Below are 23,335 nucleotides of genomic sequence, written 5' to 3' on the forward strand. Positions count from 1 at the left end.
ATTGGCTGGAGGGCGCCACCACTCCGTTCATCGTCTGGACCGACCACCGCAACTTGGAGTATCTGCGATCGGCCAAGAGGCTGAACGCAAGACAAGCACGGTGGGCTCTGTTCTTTGACCGGTTTGAGTTCTCTCTTTCCTATAGACCGGGTTCCCGTAACGCGAAGGCGGACGCCCTGTCGCGTTTGTTTCCTGGGGGGGAGGAGGGACAGGGTCCGCCTCCCACTATCCTCCCGAGCTCAGTTCGGGTGGCGGCTCTTACATGGGAGATCGAACGCCAAGTGGAAGCCGCATCACGCGATCAACCCGGCCCCAGCAACTGCCCGGAGGGTCGCCTGTTCGTCCCTGAAGGTCTGCGGTCGTCCGTGCTGCAATGGGCGCACGACTCACGCCTGGCCTGTCATCCCGGCGCGGCACGCACGAGGTACGTGGTGGCACAGCGTTTCTGGTGGCCCACCTGGCAAGTGGACACCAGCGATTACGTCAGAGCCTGCTCAATTTGTAACCGCTACAAGACGTCTACTCGTCCTCCGGCCGGGCTGCTTCAACCCTTGCCGGTCCCCCAGCGTCCCTGGTCTCACCTGTCGATCGACTTTGTCACGGGCCTCCCCCCCTCTGAGGGAAACACGGTGGTCCTCACGGTGGTGGACCGTTTTAGCAAAATGACGCATTTCATCCCTCTGCCTAAGCTCCCATCTGCGAAGCAGACGGCGTCCATCATGGTGCGGGAGGTGTTTCGCCACCACGGTCTCCCACAAGACATCGTGTCAGACCGAGGACCTCAATTCGCTTCCACCTTCTGGACGGAGTTCTGCCGACTCCTCGGCGCCACGGCCAGCCTCTCCTCGGGGTTTCACCCTCAGTCCAACGGTCAAGCGGAGCGCCTGAACCAGGAACTGGGCAGGTCTCTCCGATGCATGGCCGCCGGGGACCAGCGCGGGTGGGTCCAACAGCTTCCCTGGGTAGAGTACGCTCACAATTCCCTCCCCAGCTCGGCTACTGGACTTTCGCCTTTCCACTGCGTCTTCGGGTACCAGCCACCCTTGTTCGCCCACCAGGAGCGTGGTGCGGCGTGCCCGTCGGCCCAGGCTTGTGTCCGCCGTTGTCATCGCGCCTGGGCGAGGGCCCGGGTCACTCTTCTCCGCTCTGTTTCAGGCTACGCCCGCCAGGCGAACAAGCACCGGACACCGGCTCCGGAGTACAGAGTGGGGCAGCGTGTGTGGCTCTCGACGCGGGATTTGCCGCTGCGAGCAGGATCCCGCAAACTGGCGCCCCGCTTTGTTGGACCGTTCCCTATTCAGAAGGTGATTGGCCCGGCCGCAGTCCGTCTTCTCCTTCCAGAGTCCATGAAGGTTCACCCCACGTTCCACGTGTCCCGTGTGCGCCCATCCATGAGAGCGCGTTGGCGCCGGCGCCCGTTCCGCCGCCGCCGCCCCAGCTCGTTGAGGGGGGCCCGGCTTACGCTGTCCGCTCCCTGCTCCGATCGCGGCGGCGCGGTCGTGGTCTCCAATACCTCGTGGACTGGGAGGGTTATGACGACGCGCACCGCTCCTGGGTTCCGAGCCGCTGGATACTCGACCGTTCGCTCATCACGGAGTTCCATCGCTGCCATCCGGACCAACCGGGTCCTCGGCGCGGGCGCCCGAGGAGGGACGAGGGGAGGTCTTGCCCGCCGGTACCGGGGTCTTCTGCTCCCGCGTCCGTCGATCCTGCGTCTGGCGAGGTGTCGGACGTTTCGGCGGTGTGCTGACCCCCCCACCTGGTCGCCCGGGGAATTGCCTTCCTTTTTTGTTTTTTTTTTTGTTTTGTTTTTGGTTCCTGGGGACGTCGGGAGCCGTCCCTTGTGGGGGGGGTTCTGTCACGTGCTGGTGCCACCGGCGACAGGACCACGCCCCCCTGTCAATGGAATCGCCGTCACCTGCCACGGGCTCATGGACAGCACTATATCAGCGCCGCCAGCGCAGACCTGAGTGTCAGTCTGTCCCTTGATGCTGCCTTGCTCATCAGTCCCGAAGCTACGGACTCGCTTGACTACTTGGAACCCCCGCAGAATCGTTTGTCCTCTCCAGCCCGATCGCCGCTCCAGCGCCCGCTGTTCCCATCATCCCCTTCTCCAATAAAGCCCGTCGCTACGCACTTGGCTGTACTGTCCGTTCCCTTACAGTATCAGTGGGTGAAATTGTTCGGTTTCTGGAGTGATTAAGATTTGTAATTCTATTTCATGTTTCTTCAATAAATGTGTTGTGTATATTCATCTACTTTGTTGTGCGCTGATTTGTACTGAATGTACAATCGATGGTTCGGGGTTGATTTGACAATTTGATTAATGTGCGGGGGGTTATTATGGTATAACATAGGACCGTAATAAATAAAAGTAACATCAGACAATTTTAGAGAATTGAATAACTTTCGTAGTTATTTGAGACACGAGTGAATTTCAATCCGTTTGAAAGTTTGCTTCGTCTGAATAAATTAGCGGAAGTGTTTGAATCGGATTATCGGTTTGGTGTAGAACTGAAAGTAATTTAATTATTTGAAGGGCGCAGGCCCGTTTCCCCTTTTGACGGGCCGCGTAAAAAGTAACTCCGAACATGTTAGAGAATTAAATAACTTTCGTAGATATTTAAGGGAAGAGTGAATTTCGTCAAAAGTGAATTCGTTTGAAAATTTACTTCCTCTAAATAAAATAACGACGATGGTTAAAATAGATCATTTGAGTTGGTGAAGGATAAAAGTATTTCGATTGTCCGTCGGGCGCGGCCCAGTTCTTAATTTTGTCGGGCCGCGTCAAAAGCAAACTCCATGAGGAGAAGCAGAAAGAGTTAGCCGTTACCAGGGAGACATTACTGCGGCAGCATGAAATGGAGCTGATGAGAGTGATCAAAATCAAAGATGGAGAGATCCAGCAACTGAATGCCTTGGTCCTCAGCCTGAGGGACGGCTCCATGGACAAGGTGATCCGCTCAATCCGTGTCTGACTATCCGCACGCCACGTCGGGCTCCGATGCGGCCGCTACCGTATTGTGTAGCTTGTCCCCAGTAAGCGTCGCGGCGCTCCGTTGCGGTCTCAACGGCCCGATGTGGCGCAATGTCTGCTCAGGTGAGGAGCGGGGGCGCTTTGCTGGCGGAAGTGGAGGAGACGCGGCGGTGTCGGGAGACCGAGCGGTGTCGCCTCCACCAGGAGCGCGGAAGAAGCCCTGGCAGCGGCCCAGCAGGCCTGGCAGTCCCGAGCGGCCCAGCTCCGATCGGCTCATCACCAGCATCGGGAGGAGCTGAGCCGAACTAAGAGAGACTGCGAGAGGGAGATCCGCCGACTGGTAGGACTGATCAGATGCGCGGTGCGTGGCTATGTTCCCAATTTCGTTGTATACCTGCAGTGCAATGACACCTAAGGCATTCTATTCTATTCTATTTCACAAGAAGAAAACGTCCGGTTGCTCGCTTCGCTTTTGTCACAGCAATGGTGTTCTAGTCGATTCAAGATAAAAATTGGCCGGTTGCTCTCTTTGTTTTTGTCACAATTCTGGCAAATGAGTTTGCCCGCCTGCCTGAGCGCTCCCCGTTTGTACATCCAGATGGATGAGATCAAGCTGAAAGACAGAGCGGTTAGTGTTTTGGATAAATCCCTGGGGCCGGCCACGTCCACCGCCTTCAGCTGCAGACTCAGGCTGCCGAGCAGCAGATCGCTGCCCTGAGGGATTCCCAAAGGGCGGGCCTAAACTACCCTGGAAGTGGGGTCAACGGCGCTACTAGCAATCCTCTTCATAGCGTAAGCCACCTCATCACACACTTGCAGTACGCATGACTTAGTTCGTTGCTGGAGGAAGGTAGCACAAAAATAGTTTTGAACTTTGAACGAGTGGTTGTGTGTGTGTGTTGCGGGGCGTTTTCAGTCTCAGGAGGATCGGGACACGCGAAGGTTTCATCTGAAAATCGCTGAGCTCAGCGCAGTCATCAGGAAACTGGAGGATCGAAACGCCCTGCTTTCTGAAGAGCGCAATGAACTGGTAATTTATTGACGGCACGCTTGAAGGTTTGCGCTACGTTTGATGCGCGCCATCCAGCGAGGCACCCATTGCGCTTGCTTATTAGTTGAGCGGCGCGGCGAGTCGGTTGCCTGGTAGATGTCTTTTATTGGGAGCCAAAGCCACGATTCCGTTCAAACCGATGCAAAAGGAATGGATACGTTCTGGCCCGCGTGTTGTGCGTCTTTCGCATCCCGCACTTCATGCTTGCAGCTTAAGCGACTGAGAGAAACAGAAAGCCAGTTTCTGCCACTCCTGTACAAAAACAAACGCCTGAGCAGGAAGAATGAAGAACTCTCACTGGTGCTGTGTCGCCTTGAAAACAAAGTGCGCTTTGTCACCCAGGAGAACGAGGAGATGGCAAGCTTGGTAAGTCGACGCGGACAACGGCGGCGTGCCAACAGAGTCCACTGCATTTGTGTTCCACAGAGAAGGCCTAGTTCGCTCAATGACCTGGAGCGCAGTTGTGGCCAGCAGGACGGTGAAATGGAGTTCCTTCAAGTTGTGGAGCAGCGGCACATCATCGACGACTTGTCCAAGGTCTTCAGGCAGGTGACTCGGTGCACGTACGGCAGCGCCGCGCTCGCTCGCTGTCGCCAGGAAACCTTTTCCGTCCAAAGCTTGGCCGGCGGCCGCCATCCAAAAAATTGGCCCCTTAAATTCCGACCTTTCAAGCAGGAGCATTGTGCGCACGCGTTTGAACACGCTTTAGACTTGTTTTGCCGTTTTCAGCAGCTCAAAGCTCCCGTTTTGTCAGCGCCTTTGCCACTCGCTGTGCGCTGAAAACGACGGACTCGCCCGGCTGCTCAGCCCGTCAACCATGAGCCGCGAGCGCGACGTCATTGTCCGTAGGCAGCTAGTGGCAAAATGCACCCTGTTAGAGTTGCGCTCGCTCCAACTTATTTTGCAAGAACCACACGGGAGACAAGTAAGTTCTTTTGGACACCTGCAGGTGGAGAGTCCATCCGTTGTACGAATGAAGTCTGACTCTCGGCTCCTGCACGAGCATTTTTATTAAGAGAAACAGGGTGGGTGTAAGAGTGGATTGAATAGAGAAAGCCCTTGACCTCTAGTCAAAACATAGCAAGGGATGTTTTACGACTTTGTGTAGGAAGGGATAAGCGATAGGGATAAATAAGGGATAAATAATATTATTTATTACAGGTTGCAGTCAAAGTCAAAGCAACATAATCATACGATAAAGATAATCTGGAAAACCCTGACACACCCTGTAGTTGTCACTTTTGGAAAAGACGAGCGTCCCTCCAATCATCGCCGGTGACGGGTTTTTCAGGCTCTGGAGACAGGAGCTCATGTCAGAAATGTCATCGTGAGTCGCGTTTGTTTCTGCGCCGGAGCCGTTCGTTCCCTTTGCATCCAAAGAATCTCAAAGGCGGATTATTTGTGTCGACAGGAGAGAGATTTGCTGCTACGATACCGACGTCGAGAATCTCTGAGGAGGAACAAAGCGTGAGGTCCTGCAAGGTGAGTCTGTTTGTTTGCGGCTGCTTGGTGTTGCGCAAGATGAAATGGCCTTTTTCTCGCTATCGTTCCTCTCGTCGATTCATCGTGAGGTGTCGCTTCAGTTTGTTCAGAGAGATGTTTGCTTCCGCGCCCGCAGGTCATCGAAACATTTTACGGCTACGACGAAGACGTGTTGGTGGACTCGGACGGATCGTCCTTGTCTTTTCACACCGACAGAACCCCCGACACGGAACCCGAAGAGGTAGCCCGCCATTTCTGCCAGCGTATTGGCGCCAAACATTCCTCTTCACCCTGGAATCGGACTCGTCTTTGCGTCGCGGGTGCTTTGTCGCCGGTCTGACTGATTCTGGTACTAGTGCTGTGTTGCATTGGTGTGTGCATGAGGAGGCGGAGCTTCGCTACCGCCAGCTGACGCAAGAATATCAAGCGCTGCAACGAGCCTACGCTCTGCTAGCCCAGACCAGCGGAGGGGACTACGACGCCGAGAAGGAGATCAAGGTGGCGCCCCTTCCCGCAACCCCCGGCCGGGTCGCAGCCTCCCCGTTCTCACCCAGCCTCGGGTGTTCTCTGGTCTGAAAGGAGGAGGAGGAGCCTCCCTCCTCCTCCTTTCAGACCAGAGAAAAGCTGATGGTAGTGTCAAACGCACCTCTTTCAATAATCACTCTTCCCTTAAATATCTACGAAAGTTATTTAATTCTCTAACATGTTCGGAGTTACTTTTTACGCGGCCCGTCAAAAGGGGAAACAGGCCCGTTGCGCCCTTCAAATAATTAAATTACTTTCAGTTCTACACCAAACCGATAATCCGATTCAAACACTTCCGTTAATTTATTCAGACGAAGCAAACTTTCAAACGGATTGAAATTCACTCGTGTCTCAAATAACTACGAAAGTTATTCAATTCTCTAAAATTGTCTGATGTTACTTTTATTTATTACGGTCCTATGTTATACCATAATAACCCCCCGCACATTAATCAAATTGTCAAATCAACCCCGAACCATCGATTGTACATTCAGTACAAATCAGCGCACAACAAAGTAGATGAATATACACAACACATTTATTGAAGAAACATGAAATAGAATTACAAATCTTAATCACTCCAGAAACCGAACAATTTCACCCACTGATACCCGTGTTAATAAAATCATTCAATCCCAGAACAATTCGATTGCAAAACACAGTTCATGAAAGAGGGAATCAATTTTTAGCCAAGCAAAGAAATCAAGAAGTAAAAATCACATTTGTGCTTCTCCAAACAATTTATGTCACGCCACTATTCTCATAGTGACGGGTCCCTTGATCGAATTGACTAACAATATTGCTTTAAGCTGTTACAGAATACATTTTTAGCCAAGCAAAGAAATCAAAAAGTAAAAATCACATTTGTGCGTCCATGCGTGACTCACAATCCGACACCGTGTTCCTGTTTTATTTCTATTTTAACTTGCTTAGCTTATTTTGGCCCCTTTTTTGGTCTCATGTTTTGGTCTGGCGCCATCTTTTGGACAAATTTGGAATTTCAGCTCTGCCAATTTATTCCTGTGAACAATCCATATTTTACCATTTGCACCATCTCTTCCCCCCATGTTACATGACAGTAGAAATGGGTCACTATCAAAGCAGAGTAGCAGATCTGGAGTCAGCGCTGAAGCAACAAGGACAGGTAAGCTTATCAATGAGCACACCTTTTTCTCAGACAAAATAGCTACATTCTTCAGTCACTCATTCGTCTGGCATTACTGGACCAACCCCCCCTGAACGTGGCTGGGAAAATGTGGAGAAAAGCAAATGTCATTTTCCAGTCAACCAAAGAATTCGTGGATGAAAATGACACAACATTCCAAAGCTGTCCACGCGTTTGTCTCTTCTAGAATGTCAAGTGGGTGGAGGAGAAGCAGCTGCTGCGTCAGAGCAATCAGCGGTTGGCCGAAAAGGTGACGAAAAGAAAGGCGCTGGGCGGAGTCGCTTGGCGTCACACCCGTCCGGAAGCCCCGCAGATGAGGTCTGACTGTCTTTTCAGGTCAGGCGGATGGAGGCGGAAGAAGCGCGTCTGAAAGAGCACATCCAGGATATCCGAGACCAAAACGAACTGCTTGAGTTCCGCATCCTGGAGCTGGAGGTGGGAAGACTCGCACAAGCGTGTTGAGGCCAGAGATGTGACGGACGGACGGACGGATGGACGGACGGATGCATGCCTCTGCCTTTCAGGAGAGGGAGTGGCGCTCCCCCGTCTTGAAGTTTCTGCAAGTCCGTTTCCCAGACGGCCTCAGCCCTTTGCAGATCTACTGCGAGGCCGACGGCGTGAGCGTACGTAAGGCGTCCCTCGCAACCCTAACCTTAACCTGAGGTCCCAGAACACCTTACATTGCTCCTTGCGCCTTTCCCCAGGACATCGTCATCAGTGATCTGATGAAGAAGCTGGACATCCTGGGCGATAACGCCGTAAGTGTATGTCGAACTCCTTATGTTCGCACTCCACGAGACTCGGCGGCTCAAATGTGACTTTTGGAAGGCTTTGCGCTGAAAGAACCTTGTTGACGCTGTGCCTTTGGGCTCTTGCAGAATCTCACCAACGAGGAGCAGGTGGTCGTGATTCACGCCAGGACCCTTCCCACCCTAGCCGAGAAGGTAACGCGCACGTCCACGCACGCTCTCGCATTCTGCTTATGTGACAGCAGCCTTTCCTCAGTGGTTAGAATACATCAAAGTGACCAAGTCAGCACTTCAACAGAAGATGTTGGACATTGAAAGTGAGAAGGTAGACAGACACGCGACATCAGCCAAGGGGAACTCGGGGCAATGTGCCCCAACAATTCTGACCTTGAGCTGTGCTAGGATATGTTCTGCAACCAGAAGGGCTACCTGGATGAAGAGTTGGACTTCAGGAAGCGTTCCATGGACCAGGCTCATAAGGTAAGCCGCCCTCAAATCTCCCGCCGGACTACTGATGGACGAGGATTGCGGCCCAGAGGATCATGGAGCTGGAGGCCATGTTGTACGAGGCGCTACCGCAGTGGGACTGCCCCGCCACGGACGGCGAAAAAGCCAGCCACGCTGGCGTGAATGACGTGCTGACGGCGGATCAGAGACAAGAGCTTAGGAGCGCCGTGGACCAATGGAAGCGAGCCCTGATGTGGGAGTTGAGGGAGCGCGACGCTTGCATCCTCCAAGAGAGAATGGATCTGCTGCACAGCGCGCAACAGGTAAGGGCCCAAAGCCAGCCCGGCACTTACTTGCACGCTTACTGGCTTTTGAAGGCTACTTTCCATTTGTCCGTCCTAGAGGAACAAAGAGCTGAAAGAATTCATCGAAGCTCAGAAGAGACAAATCAAACAATTGGAGGAGAAGTTTCTGTTTCTCTTCTAGTCTTCTCCTTGGCCTTCATTCTGTGGCCCTAACACCAGCTGGTGAGTGAGCTCCAGCGGCACCGCACTCGACACCTCCGATACACTGCCAGCCGGTCTCAGACGTTGGCAGACGCTCCGATGTCGACGTATACCCCCCGCCACGGTGACAGAGGCACCGCGTCACACCGGCGCTCATCCAATCAGAAGGCAGGAAAGGCAAATTCACATGCAGGGCACTCTTGAACCAGAAGAGAGCGCCACAAAAAACGGTTGTTGCCCCAAACGCGCACTAAAAAGGGTCAGAATAACGAGTCCCACCGGCCAGCCGGGGCCACCCGTCCATCCATTTCTTCAGGGGGGGAAAAAATTGGAGTCACCGGTGAGTACATTTTGCATTTAGCTCTGCTTTTCTGCTTCTGTCTTCAAGTGTGTGGCATCCTGCGACCAAAGATTCAGCCAACCCCAAAGCGGTTGACCTCAACGTCCCACCACCATTCCTACCAGAGCAGGTGACGTGATGCTTTGGACATCCTTCCGTCTCAGATGCCCAAAAGTACTCTTTGCCACATCTGCGGCAATACGGTGTCTTTTCAAAGGTGCAAATAAATCCAGCGTGGGCGGAACACGCACGTCTTCGGTTTTTCCCGCTTTGTTTGTGTGACAGCTGTTGTGAAAATTTTACACAAATAAAGTTGTATAGTACAGGTTTGGCCAAGCCGCAACTCCCGAACCGCATGCGGCTCTTTTATGTTCATATCAACATTTGTGTGTGTGTGTGTAGGTGTGTGTGTGTGTGGGGGGGGGGGGTTGTGCGTGTTGGCTTCACTTGAGTTCAATTTAGTATTTTCGTCAAAAGCGCATGTGGTGAAATTCCACAAAGTAGGATGGGCAAACACATTCCAGTAAACTATTAGTGTCAATTGGGCTCTCGAAATGGCAGGGAAAAGATGCACAGCAAAACGAAAATATGTAGATGAACACAGGACGTTTTTATCAGAGTGGGAAAGTTTCTATTTTTTGTTGAACGTGATGGCAAATAAAGGAAAATGTGCTTTCGGCAGTTTGCAAACATATGTTTTAAGGTTGTGTTAAACTTATAATCATATTAATATCTAGTATTAGAGTGCTCGTGTGGATTGGTGGGGGGCGAGGAATGTGCAGACAAACTGCATGAACTTGTTTTCTTCAAAGTGTTGTGGAATAGGCCCGGATAGGGAGTACCGGAGGAGACCATCTCAAGGTCGGTTAGGAACAAGAACAACAGCACGTCTATGAGACCGGCCTTCGAGGGAAAAACCCAACTGTCTGACCTCAGCGACACCTGGACCGGGGAGGAGATGGCCATCGACCAATCATCTCACAATATTTTGCATGCTTTAATATTCATATTGTGTTTCTTTAAAACTGGGCAACCCGGAAGAATGTGTCGTCTTTTGGTGGTCACAAAAACGCACGAGTTTTAGTGTGAGGGACCCGGGACCCAGGCCTGTATTAGTGCGCTCTGTCAGGAATAAATAATTGGTAAATTTGGTCTGATTGATCTACTGGTCTTCTCTTTGACAGAACGAACTCGCAAAATTGTTAGGTGCGCCAGTGTGTGGATTAGGACATAGCAATTTATGTGTTAAGTGTTGATCGCAATTTGGAGTCAGATCAATAACTAGAATCCGTAACCTAACAATTTCTTGGTGACCCCGGACGTGATGTCAAGAGAAGGGTAATTGACAACTCGTGGTCTTTAGCCAAGACACCGGACAGTGTCAGGGACACTGTCTCCCGGTCGGCGAACCGTTTGGAATAAGCGCACAACGTTGAGCTGGTACGACGTTTCCTAAACCCTGAGCTCATCACCGATAAGGTAAGCAGAATACCTGTTACTATAAGTCGAAATGCTGCAAATTGAAAGAGGAAATTTAAGAGGAGACTGTCGTTCAGATCAAATAAGGTGTGCATGAAGTTAAGATACATACGGTGAATAAGTTTGGAACTTACGTGTGTAACGTGTACGGTAAAGTCAGGGACTTACGCGTACTACTGATAGGTCAGGGACCTAGTGCTTCGTCGTGGCGTACAAGGGTGCGGTGACGATCGTATTCAAATAGCTGGGGTTAATAAAGAGATCCCCGAGGGGAAGTGAGGCCTCCTCAAAAAATATCCGGTGGTAACAGTTCCTCCTGTGAGAGATCAGACCGCTAAAACATCCAAAATGAACCAAATTGGGGGGAGAGAGAGTGTGCGCGCAGAGGATCCTCATGAGTGGGTGTGTATATGAGTGTGTGTGAGTGATGTGTGTTCTATGGAAGAATGGTGTGTTTAAGTTAAGTTGGTTAGAGAAACTAAGATGAGCAAGGTGTGGCAGTAGAGAAAATAAGGTGTGTGACAGAAAGTTACTAGAACGGTGGCTTGATAGGATGAGAATAAGAGACAACAAATGTTGTGTAGAAGACATTGAAAGATGTCGAATGTGAACATGATGAAGGGCGCAACAGCAAAGTTGGCCTGCCCTTTGAGAGGTTGAGACTGATGGGCGAGCCTGCACTCGCGCGTAGTCGCGGGTCTGGGCTGTACGCGTGGGCCTGTGCTATGCTCGCGCGGGCGGTGGGCCGGCATCATGATTGTTGCAGGAAATGGCCAGCCTGTAACCAGTCAACATTGATGCCGCGACCCTCTCGCACGGGGGGTGCTATAGCCCGGGCGGGGCAGGGACAGTGTGAGTTTCTCAGTGAATGTTTGAAGCAGTGAGATTGAAGGAATGTATATGCTGATGTGGAAGCGCAAATTGTGAGTGGTATTGACCGATAGAAAGTGGCAAAGAAGCTACATGAGAGATGGATTGTGCGTGCGTGCGTATGCGTGTGTGTGTGTGTGTGTGTGTGTGTGTGTGTGTACGTGCGGTTGTGTGCGCGCTCGGTGTGTGCGTTTATGTGCACACCCTGTGTGCTGCATCCACACAGTGTGAGGAGGAAGACGGCATGGATCAGAGAATGTTCAAGAAAGGGGGGCTAACTCGTAAATAATGAGGAGCTATTGGGAGTAATCTGTTTGTCCTTTCTTTAAGGTTAGGTTAGGTTAGGTTAGCAACACGAGCGATTTAGAGGTTCAAAAGAAAGACAGTTAAAAGAAAAAAGCATTTTTGATTTGGACAATGGCAGGCTAACAAGAGCATGAGAAAGAAGGGTAGAGAAAGCGGTGAAAATAGACAAGGAAAGAAATGAATACAAGGGCATTTATCCATCTTTGCATGATGTGACACACCCGAGTGCCCCGAAACTCGGAGTGAGCTATGTTGGACCGCCGCCGTACGGCGACCCCGGAGTAATGGATCCGGTGGTGACGTTGGGTGGTAGGATGGTAGTGGATGTCGAGGGCGAAGGCGAAAGGGCGGATCAGAGTATTGTACAGTTGATTGAACAAGCAGTAAATAAAGAGAGGCGACGGGCCCGGGAGGGGGACACATCCCGCGTGGACACATCCCGCGTGGACACCTCCACCCCCGGTCCGAGCCCTCAACCGTCCAATGTGACAAAAGGAGAAAGCTGGCATAGACTTACTGCCGAGAATGAGGAGCTAAAAAAGAAAATTGATCAAGCCGATGAGCAGCGTACACAGGAAGCGCAGATGTTAAAATGGGCAACAGAGAGAGAGAGAGAGAGAGAGAGAGAGAGAGAGAGAGAGAGAGACACGGAGAAAATATAATTTGCGGAGTGGTCAGGGACAGATGACACAGGCCGAGGTGCAGAAAAATGAATTGATGTGTCCGCTGGTGACCACATCGGGCGGTCAGCACTACGAGCCCATGGTGCTCCGTGATGTGACCACGATAATGGAAAATATGCCCCCACTTCACAGAGGAGGCAAGGTGTGGCTGAACAAATTTTTGGCTCTGATGAGTGGGCAGAGCTGTACACTCGGTGACATGCGCCAGATGTTGGCAGGAGCATGCTCCCTGGTGCAACTGCAGGCAACTGAGGAAGCAGCAGGCACAGCGAGACTGGGGAGGGAGGTGCCCTTGCCACAAGTAGCAGCGCCCCTGTTTGAAAACATTAAATTGACTTTCCCACAACCCACCGATCTGGCCCCCACTATGTTTCCTTATGATGTGAAAATGTCACCTGCACAACATTATGTAACATGTGTGGAGAGTTGGATTGAAACCACAGGTCGACATCCGGCTCTCACGCACGAGGCAGAGGTGCTCTTCCGAACGGCGCTGCTGGATGGACTTCCGCCAGATGTGAAGAAGCAGCTAATGTCAGATCCTGACATTCTGGTTTGTGCCGAAGAACGATTTAAACGTCATCTTTTGCATCACTGCAGAATGTTCACTGAGTCACAAGCTAAAGTTGAAAACGAGACAGACGCATTATCTAAACAGTTGTTGAAATTACAGTTGGCAAAAATGCATGGTGAAGCTAAACAGTCTAAATCACAGAAAAAGGAAATGCAAATGTCACAGGCTCTTCAGGTGGTGGGGCGCGGAAGGGGCCAGTTCCGGGGCGGATACAGAGGGAGTGCACCTGCTTACCCGGGGAGGGCAGCATACAAACCCCATTCGCCCAACGCATGTTTCATCTGCGGCGAAACCGACCACTGGGCAAAAGAATGCCCACAGTATCGACCGCGCGGAGCCACCCGCCCACAAACGCACGGAGGTCAGTACTACCAACATGATGATCTCTGGTGTGGACAATTTGAATAGGGCTGCCCAGGGAGCCAGGAAAGCAGTGGCCCGGCGGAGCCAATGCTTCATGTGACAGTGGAAAGAAAAACCTGTGAAGATGCTGGTGGACACAGGAGCAACTTATTCATCAATAAACACTGCCCTTCCTGTATCCTCACTGTCAAAGAAAACAACAACTTTAGTCGGCTTCTCGGGACAACCACGTACTCTGCCTTTTACCAAACCACTTGAAACTGTGATCACCCGGACAGGGTGTAGACTGTGGTACAAATACATCCATTCCACAGACACTCCGATCAATTTGATGGGAAGGGACTTGCTGTCAGCCGTTCAAGCCAGAATTCTGTGTGGGCCAGAGGGAGTGATTATTCAATTTCCAGATGGCATCAGCATCCAGTGCTCACAGCAGCTACAACAACATGGTCAGTGGCTGATGGCGCCCCTACCGGCAGAAGCAGAAACTGCAACCATCTACTGGGCCAGGCTGGAGCCAGAGACCCCTGCTGGTGGCGGTGTGTTCTCGACCTACCTACTGTGGAAGCCTGGATCTGCTCACTGGCGCCATACCACCCACCTGTTGATCCTTTGCATTGCACTCTATTTTATGACCGAAAAAGTGATGATGTATATCGGGATTTGTTTGAAGAAATTGAAGGGCACATGTGGGATTTAACTTCATCGTGCATTTTGATTGGTAAAGAGGGAGTCGCAGCGGCAACTGAATTGACATATGAACAAATGCAGTGGTTCAAAATGACAGAGAAAGGGGTGCCACACATTTCGCTGGCTCTTGCCCCAGGACACGAGGCCAGACAATTGGGCTCAATGGCCAAGCAGTTGTTGCAACAGACCGATTGGCGGAAAACTCACATTCCTAATTTGTACTGGTCTGAGTCTCAGAATGCATACCAAATTAAACAACCCATGGCAGACACAGGATTGCTGGAGATGATGTTGGTGTCCCGCACACACGGTAGGGAGTTAACTGATCATGAGAACGCTGAAGTAATGCTGGCGGCCTTGCCCGACACACTGTGGTCCCAGAGTCCATTTGATGTCGGGTTTTGTCATTAGGTGGCCCCTATTGATCTCCAAATGGATGAGACGCAGCCTATCAAACGGCCTCAATATCGTTGGCCGAAAGAGGCGGACCAAGGCATGGAAGACACTCTGTGTGGCCTCTGGGACGCAGGGGTGTTGGAAGTGTCCGACGGCCAAATCGCACTCCTTGCTGTGGCGTTACCAAACTGGGTGAAGCTTGGGTCAAGGTGGACAGGAGCTTCATTGTGCACTAAGTTTGACAGAACTGAGGAGATTTGATAAAAATTGAAGAATGCGTAGAGCTACAGAGAAAAGCATCATAGTCAGAGATTGAACAGATTTGGATAAAACAAATAGGCTAAAACGGTAAGAAACAAGAGCGAGATCTGATATTTTGGCTCGTCAGGCTTAAGAAGTAGAAGTCGAGTTAGATACATTTTAGAATAGGACATTTGGACTAAAGTGGATTCGGTCAAGAGGAACAGGGGCATTTTGGCATTTTAACAGGGATTGACAGCAAGGGAGATTGAGGATAGAAGATCTGGACAGCAATGACGTAAATTACATTAAAAACTGCCCATTCTAGGGAGAGGTGCTGAATGGTGTGACAGGCAGGATTTTTAGGAAGAGAAAAAGGGGCGAGTTAGACTCGCCAAGAGGGGCAATAAAGAGAAGCAGACTGAGAAACATATTTGAGCTAGACAACAGGAAAAAGGGGGAGAGCCAAATGATGATGTAAAAATCCAGAGGGAATAGTCGGACCCATCTTTATTGAATTTAATTAGGATAATTAATAGAGATCGAGTTTGTAGGAGCAATCTGAGGTTATGGAGGCTCCCCTGACACGCGGGTCCCACAGTCGTCTCCCCCCAGATAGACATATATGACAATTTGAGATGAATCTGATGGGCGAGTTTATGGAAAATTGAATTGGAGATTTTACAATAGGTCATGTTGACAAGTATGTCCAAATGTGAAGAGTTACTATTAGGAGTCAATGTTTGCCTGCACACTAACATACTAACTTTGCTTAGTGTGGGAGGAGAGCTGAGTGATAGAGACGGATGTGTGTGTCTGCGAGTGTGTGGATGGGTGCGTGCGCATGTGATCATCTATGACTGTGTGTGCGCAATATGATTGGCCAGAGAGGTCTGAAGTTGGGGTGATGTGTTTGCAATTGAGGATAAAATTCCTCTCACCTGAAGGGGTGGTACAGACTGGAGGGTCTGGAACTGGTAAGTGATGAGTTCTGACCGGAACCATGGCTCAATGATCAAATCAGGGGCACCATCGACAACAAAACGATGTGATGGAGAAGGCCCATTTCAGTGATATGGTCAGACAAGACAGAACTAGTATCGAACAGCAAGACTTTGAGCGATTTGACGTGTAACGACTTTGAGCTCACCCGACGGGGTGACGGACTAGGTGGACAGTGACCAATTGTTTGACGCTTGAACGTGTTTGCGACAATAGCACGCTCTGCTTTGTTTTTCTGTGTGACTTGATTTTTTATTTTTTTTTTTTTTTTGCAGCATCAGCCACCAGCCAAGGAACGGATTGCGCGTTGCTTGCGTAACTTGTTTTCATTCTTGCAGGTTGTCGATTGCATTCGTGGAAAGTTTGTGTTGGATTTACAAGAATATGTTAACCCTTGCCCTTTTGGTTTTTATGATGAACTTGTTGATGACGTGGTTTTCAGGACATGATCCGCGGGCGCCAGGATTCATTTTATGACTGTTTTAATTTTGATACTTGATGTCTGTTTTTGTGTGTACAAATGTCCGCTGTCAGCCGGGCTATAAGCTCACTGACAGGAGTGCGATGATTTTTGTTTGTGTTGCCGAGTGTGTGTGGTGGACAGTCAAGTTTCAAGGACTTGGGGTGATGGTCCCGGGGCCCAGATGGTAACTAGAGGTTCCGTGGGCCTGGCTACAATGAGTGTGGTGATGAGAGGGGACGCTTTGCAGGTTCCTTTTGATACGTAATGACACATTGGGTGAATGTGTCAAAGGGGGAGAGTGGTAAAATAGAAATGGGTGAGTAGGTTTCAATTTGTAATTGTGATATACAAATTTTTTTCCAAATTCACTTGCTTTCAAGCTTTAACAGGACATGCCAGAATTCACCCAGCAATGATGGAAGGAGCAGAGGAAGACCAGTGACATCTGGTTGTGGTGTGGAGATGACAAATTATAGGATCGCTTGCCGAAGAATGCATCAGGTATCTGTGCCCTCGTGTCGTTGATAATGCCTGTGGTGGTTGTCCCCATTGAAATACAGAATCTCAATTGGAACCTGGAGTCCCCACTGGCGGGGCTCCTGAAGCAAGCCAAAAGAGACATTTTGCCCCCGTGGTTGAGCGACGACCATCCAACATATATTGGCACTATAGGAGTGCCCCGGGGTGTGCCAGATAAGTATAAACTCGTTAATCAAGTGTCCTCGGGATTCGAAAGTATCTTCCTATGGATCACCCCCAGTAAAAATGTAGACCGTATTAATTACGTTCATTACAATGTCCAACGACTGGGTAATTATACAGCTGAATCATTTGCCGCAGTTCATGAACAATTGGCTGCAACGTCGTTAATGGCGTTCCAAAATAGAATTGCGTTGGACATGCTATTGGCTAAGGAACATGGTGTGTGTGGAATGTTTGGTGATGCATGTTGTACTTTCATCCCAAACAACACGGCACCAGGAGGCCGACTGACCAGGGCGTTGGAAGGACTAAGGACACTGAACAAAAAGATGAAAGATCATTCAGGCGTACACACCGATATTTGGTCTGATTGGATGAAAACGTTCGGAAGCTGGAAAGGCCTCATCATGTCTGTGCTTGTTGCTGTAGCTATTTTTATTACAATTATGATTTTACGCGATTGTTGTTGTATTCCATGTATTAGGTCACTCACTGTCCGGTTGATCGAGAAAACCGTCGGCCCGTTGCCACCGATGGGCCAATATGCCCTGGTGACTCAACATGAGCAGCGGGGGGAAGGAAGGATCGACAGCGCGCTGGTAGCTGTTTGCTAAAGTAACGGGTGATGACCTCATAAATGAGGTCATGAGAGGGAATAAAGGAAAATGTGCTTTCGGCAGTTTGCAAACATGTTTTAAGGTTGTGGTAAACTTATAATCATATTAATATCTAGTATTAGAGTGCTCGTGTGGATTGGTGGGGGGCGAGGAATGTGCAGACAAACTGCATGAACTTGTTTTCTTCAAAGTGTTGTGGAATAGGCCCGGATAGGGAGTACCGGAGGAGACCATCTCAAGGTCGGTTAGGAACAAGAACAACAGCACGTCTATGAGACCGGCCTTCGAGGGAAAAACCCAACTGTCTGACCTCAGCGACACCTGGACCGGGGAGGAGATGGCCATCGACCAATCATCTCACAATATTTTGCATGCTTTAATATTCATATTGTGTTTCTTTAAAACTGGGCAACCCGGAAGAATGTGTCGTCTTTTGGTGGTCACAAAAACGCACGAGTTTTAGTGTGAGGGACCCGGGACCCAGGCCTGTATTAGTGCGCTCTGTCAGGAATAAATAATTGGTAAATTTGGTCTGATTGATCTACTGGTCTTCTCTTTGACAGAACGGACTCGCAAAATTGTTAGGTGCGCCAGTGTGTGGATTAGGACATAGCAATTTATGTGTTAAGTGTTGATCGCAATTTGGAGTCAGATCAATAACTAGAATCCGTAACCTAACACAAACCATTCTGCCTGATACGTCAGACCTCAGCGCATTTCAAAGATTCAAATCTTCAGCGCCATGCACTTCAGCTCACTCCATGCTAACATTGATCAGGCGTCGAACCCGCAACATCATGCTTAAGAGGTGGACATGCTAACCAGTGCGCCATTATGTCAACGCATAACAACTGTAAGAACTTCCGCCGGAATTCAAATCCGCGGGGAGAGTTAACTTGTTTAAAAGGGAGTGGGCAGAAGAATTATTTAATTTATTTAAATCTATTTGGAGTGTGCGCCATTATGTCAATGCATAACAACTGTAAGTCTACTAAACAAAACAGCGGTTGCTATATGACGTCTGCCACGTCGTGGTCACGTGACGCGGACGTGACGTCGACGCCTACTTTACATCCCACCGATCACAGGACCCCTCGGCTGTAAACCGCGCCCCCTTCCCAACCAATCGGATTTGCTATACGCGAAAACGACGCCAATGGGCGGGCTCTTCCGCCAGAATTTAAATCCGTGGGCGTGGCTCGCAACAGGAAGTAGGAAAATGGCGATGTTGACAAAGACACAGCGGATGGTAACATACGACTAACGAGAGAAATATTTTTATTTTCTGCTTGCAACTGGACCGTCCAGAGCGTACACGGTAAGTACAACTCATCGTTTTTAAAAAGAAGTACTTTTGTTGCCCTGAAAAGCGAGTGAGTGTGGCGTTTGGGGGGAACGTCGAATTTCGACGATTCTTTCTGGTCAACGGTTGTAAATGATTGCGTTGATTAAAAAAGAAAACTTGATGTAACTCTACTTTTAACTGCCGTTTCAGATAAGCGGGTATTACGTCGCAGTCATGTGCCGCGGATATGACGTAATTGGCTGAACTTCCACCAAAATTCAAATCTGTTGGCGCGATGGCCGTGAGCCACTGAGCAACGACGAATATCAACAGAAATATCTTTATTTTCTGCTTGCAACTGGACCGTCTACAGCGTACACGGTAAGTAACACTCATTGTGTTTAAAGAGATTTACGTTTGTAATAGCAACGTGTAGCTGAGGCGCTAGCAGAAGTGTAGCCGCGTTGCGTTGTACGTGTGAATATTGGTCCAGGCGAAATGTTAATGTTTAATTTCATTCCTTTAGGTTCCACGGTGTTTGTTGGCTGCAAGTTTTCCACTGCAAGAAGAGGCTCGTATCATTGACCAGGAGCGAGCTACAACGGTGAGTAGCCATAACATTTATGTTAAACACTTCCTATTTCATGTCTAACAGTACTTGATTTAACAAATAACCATAAATAAATACAGTGTGGGCACTGAAGTTAACATATGTGATTATACTGCCTAATCTGTCACCGAGTATATTGTTGCAAAGTAATATAGTAAGATCCAAAGTTGTAATTCAGAATAGTTTTCAAAAGAAGGCCATTAGAATTATATACAAGTCTGATTACCCTGAACATAACAACAAGCTATTAATTAAATCACAAATTCTTCAATTCAAAGATTTGGTAGATTATCAGAATAATAATGTCTAACAGTAATTGATTTAACACATCACGATAAGTAGATTGAGTGTGGGCACTCTCAAGTTAACATATGTGATTATACTGCCTAATCTGTTACAGAGTATGTTGTTGCCAAGTAATGTAGAATAGATCCAAAGTAGTAATCCAGAATAGTTTTGAAAAGGCCATTAGAATAATAAACAAATCTGATTACCTTGAACATAATAGTTAAGTGTTGAATATGTCCTATGAAGTCAAAATTTGGCACCATCATGTGGTGAAATTTGGAATTGCATCACATCCAATTTTGCCTGGGAACAAACAGATTAAATAAATCTTAGACTTAAATAAGCCACTCCTTCTCAAACAAGTAAACTCTGCCCATTTTGTGCAGTAGATGTTCTGTTAATATCTAGTATTTATACAAAGTCATAATTTAAATTGCTTTTAACCTTCATTCATCGCTTCAACCAATATTACTCTCTCTTATTACCAACTTGTATCGATTTAACTGAGCGTTTAATACTTCCTATCAGGTCTCAAGTCAAGATTTGGCAAAATACAATTTCAGCAAATCCAATTTTGCCAGGCAACAAAAAGAGATTAAATAAACTAAATAAGTCTTCTTCCCATTAAATAAATCAGAAAAGTCTGTCTTGCAACCAGTCCTCTTCAAACAAGTAAAGTCTGCCCGTTTTGTGCCGTAGATTTTGTGTCTATGCCTAGTATTTATACAAAATCATAATTTAAACGACTTCATTCCTTCATTCACTTTGGAAATTTGGAATTGCAGCAAATCGAATTTTGCCAGGGAACAAAAATAGATCAATTAAACTAAATAAGTCTTCTTCCCATTAAATAAATTAAAAAAGTCTGTCTTGTAACCAGTCCTTTTCAAACAAGTAAAGTCTGCCCATTTTGTGCCGTAGATTTTGTGTTTATGCCTAGTATTTATACAAAATCATAATTTAAAGGATTTCATTCCTTCATTCACTTTGGAAATTTGGAATTGCAGCACATCAAATTTTGCCTGGGAAGAAAAGGAGATTAAATAAATTTAATAAGTCTTACTACTTCCCAATAAATAAATTAAATACGTCTTACTTGTTCCCACTCCTTTTCAAAAAAGTAGTTTAAAACGAGGGCCCTGCACTCAACCTTTAACCTCAACACCGCACGTCACATTGTGTTGTATCTGTGAATGTTGGTTGTGGCCAAATGATAGTTTTCTTTCATTCGTTTAGGTTCCACGGTGTTTGTTGGCTATATGTTTTCCACTGTCAGAAGGATGAAAATACAAAGTACAACGCTTGGACGTGGGCGACGACGTCACCGGTGAGTCCTTCCTTCCTATTTATTTACCTTCTATGTGCTAGAGGCTAAGTGTTAGAAGCTAAGTGTTAGAGGCAACACAATACGAACAACACAACACAATACGAACAACTCAACACAATATGAACAACTCAACACAATATGAACAACACAACAAAATACGAACAACACAACACAATACCAACAACACAATACAAACAACACAACACATTACGAACAACACAACACAATACGAACAACACAACGATACCGCACTGAACAACACGATACCGCACTGAACAACACGATACCGCACTGAACAACACGATACCGCACTGAACAACACGATACCGGACTGAACAACACGATGCCGCACTGAACAACACGATACCGCACTGAACAACACGATACCGCACTGAACAACACCATGCCGCACTGAACAACACCATGCCGCACCGAACAACACCATGCCGCACTGAACAACACCATGCCGCACTGAACAACACCATGCCGCACTGAACAACACCATGCCGCACTGAACAACACCATGCCGCACTGAACAACACCATGCCGCACTGAACAACACCATGCCGCACTGAACAACACCATCCCGCACTGAACAACACCATGCAGCACTGAACAACACCATGCAGCAGTGAACAACATTATACCGCACTGAACAACATTATGCCGCACTGAACAACATTATGCCGCACTGAACAACACCATGCCGCACTGAACAACATTATGCCGCACTGAACAACATTATGCCGCACTGAACACCATGCCGCACTGAACAACACCATCCCGCACTGAACAACACCATGCCGCACTGAACAACACCATGCCGCACTGAACAACACCATGCCGCACTGAACAACACCATGCCGCACTGAACAACACCATGCCGCACTGAACAACACCATGCCGCACTGAACAACACCATGCCGCACTGAACAACACCATCCCGCACTGAACAACATTATGCCGCACTGAACAACATTATGCCGCACTGAACAACATTATGCCGCACTGAACAACATTATGCCGCACTAAACAACATTATGCCGCACTGAAAAACACCATGCCGCACTGAACAACACCATGCCGCACTGAACAACACCATGCCGCACTGAACAACACCATGCCGCACTGAACAACACCATGCCGCACTGAACAGCACCATGCCGCACTGAACAGCACCATGCCGCACTGAACAACACCATGCCGCACTGAACAACACCATGCCGCACTGAACAACACCATGCCGCACTGAACAACACCATGCCCCACTGAACAACATTACGCCGCACTGAACAACACCATGCCGCACTTAACAACACCATGCCGCACTGAACAACACCATGCCGCACTGAACAACACCATTCCGCACTGAACAACACCATGCCGCACTGAACAACACGACGCCGCACTGAACAACACCATGCCGCACTGAACAACACCATGCCGCACTGAACAACACCATGCCGCACTGAACAACACCATGCCGCACTGAACAACACCATGCCGCACTGAACAACACCATGCCGCACTGAACAACACCATCCCGCACTGAACAACATTATGCCGCACTGAACAACATTATGCCGCACTGAACAACATTATGCCGCACTGAACAACATTATGCCGCACTAAACAACATTATGCCGCACTGAAAAACACCATGCCGCACTGAACAACACCATGCCGCACTGAACAACACCATGCCGCACTGAACAACACCATGCCGCACTGAACAACACCATGCCGCACTGAACAACACCATGCCGCACTGAACAACACCATGCCGCACTGAACAACACCATGCCGCACTGAACAACACCATCCCGCACTGAACAACACCATGCAGCACTGAACAACACCATGCAGCACTGAACAACATTATACCGCACTGAACAACATTATGCCGCACTGAACAACATTATGCCGCACTGAACAACACCATGCCGCACTGAACAACATTATGCCGCACTGAACAACATTATGCCGCACTGAACACCATGCCGCACTGAACAACACCATCCCGCACTGAACAACACCATCCCGCACTGAACAACACCATGCCGCACTGAACAACACCATGCCGCACTGAACAACACCATGCCGCACTGAACAACACCATGCCGCACTGAACAACACCATGCCGCACTGAACAACACCATGCCGCACTGAACAACACCATGCCGCACTGAACAACACCA

At 48.9% G+C, this 23,335-nt stretch overlaps 1 protein-coding gene and 2 long non-coding RNA genes across 3 annotated transcripts; all 3 read left to right on the forward strand.

Annotated features, from left to right (window-relative positions):
* Positions 1-6,150: 6,150 nt before the first annotated feature.
* LOC137839919 (janus kinase and microtubule-interacting protein 3-like) lies at positions 6,151-8,709 on the forward strand. The gene is made up of 7 exons (XM_068649738.1): positions 6,151-7,179; positions 7,388-7,450; positions 7,537-7,635; positions 7,725-7,823; positions 7,905-7,958; positions 8,079-8,144; positions 8,206-8,709. The coding sequence occupies exons 1-7, from the start codon at positions 6,910-6,912 to the stop codon at positions 8,431-8,433; spliced, it is 879 nt and encodes a 292-aa protein (XP_068505839.1). The 5' UTR covers positions 6,151-6,909; the 3' UTR covers positions 8,434-8,709.
* Positions 8,710-8,838: 129 nt separating this feature from the next.
* LOC137839920 (uncharacterized) lies at positions 8,839-9,496 on the forward strand. Its single transcript, XR_011086315.1, has 2 exons — positions 8,839-8,923; positions 9,291-9,496. It is a non-coding gene; the product is annotated as an uncharacterized lncRNA (long non-coding RNA).
* A 9,330-nt stretch (positions 9,497-18,826) lies between these two features.
* Positions 18,827-19,518, forward strand: LOC137839916 (uncharacterized). The gene is made up of 3 exons (XR_011086312.1): positions 18,827-18,945; positions 19,123-19,293; positions 19,439-19,518. It is a non-coding gene; the product is annotated as an uncharacterized lncRNA (long non-coding RNA).
* Positions 19,519-23,335: the final 3,817 nt, after the last annotated feature.

The sequence above is a fragment of the Syngnathus scovelli genome, unplaced genomic scaffold, assembly GCF_024217435.2.
Source record: "Syngnathus scovelli strain Florida unplaced genomic scaffold, RoL_Ssco_1.2 HiC_scaffold_25, whole genome shotgun sequence".
NCBI classification, from domain to species: domain Eukaryota; kingdom Metazoa; phylum Chordata; class Actinopteri; order Syngnathiformes; family Syngnathidae; genus Syngnathus; species Syngnathus scovelli.

Bases quoted from the DNA above. Each gene is read 5' to 3' on its own strand.
- LOC137839919 (XM_068649738.1), top strand. From the start codon at position 6,910: ATGCGTGACTCACAATCCGACACCGTGTTCCTGTTTTATTTCTATTTT. The intron at 7,959-8,078 runs GTAAGTGTATGT...GGGCTCTTGCAG, and splicing joins ACATCCTGGGCGATAACGCC to AATCTCACCAACGAGGAGCA. The intron at 8,145-8,205 runs GTAACGCGCACG...GCCTTTCCTCAG, and splicing joins TTCCCACCCTAGCCGAGAAG to TGGTTAGAATACATCAAAGT.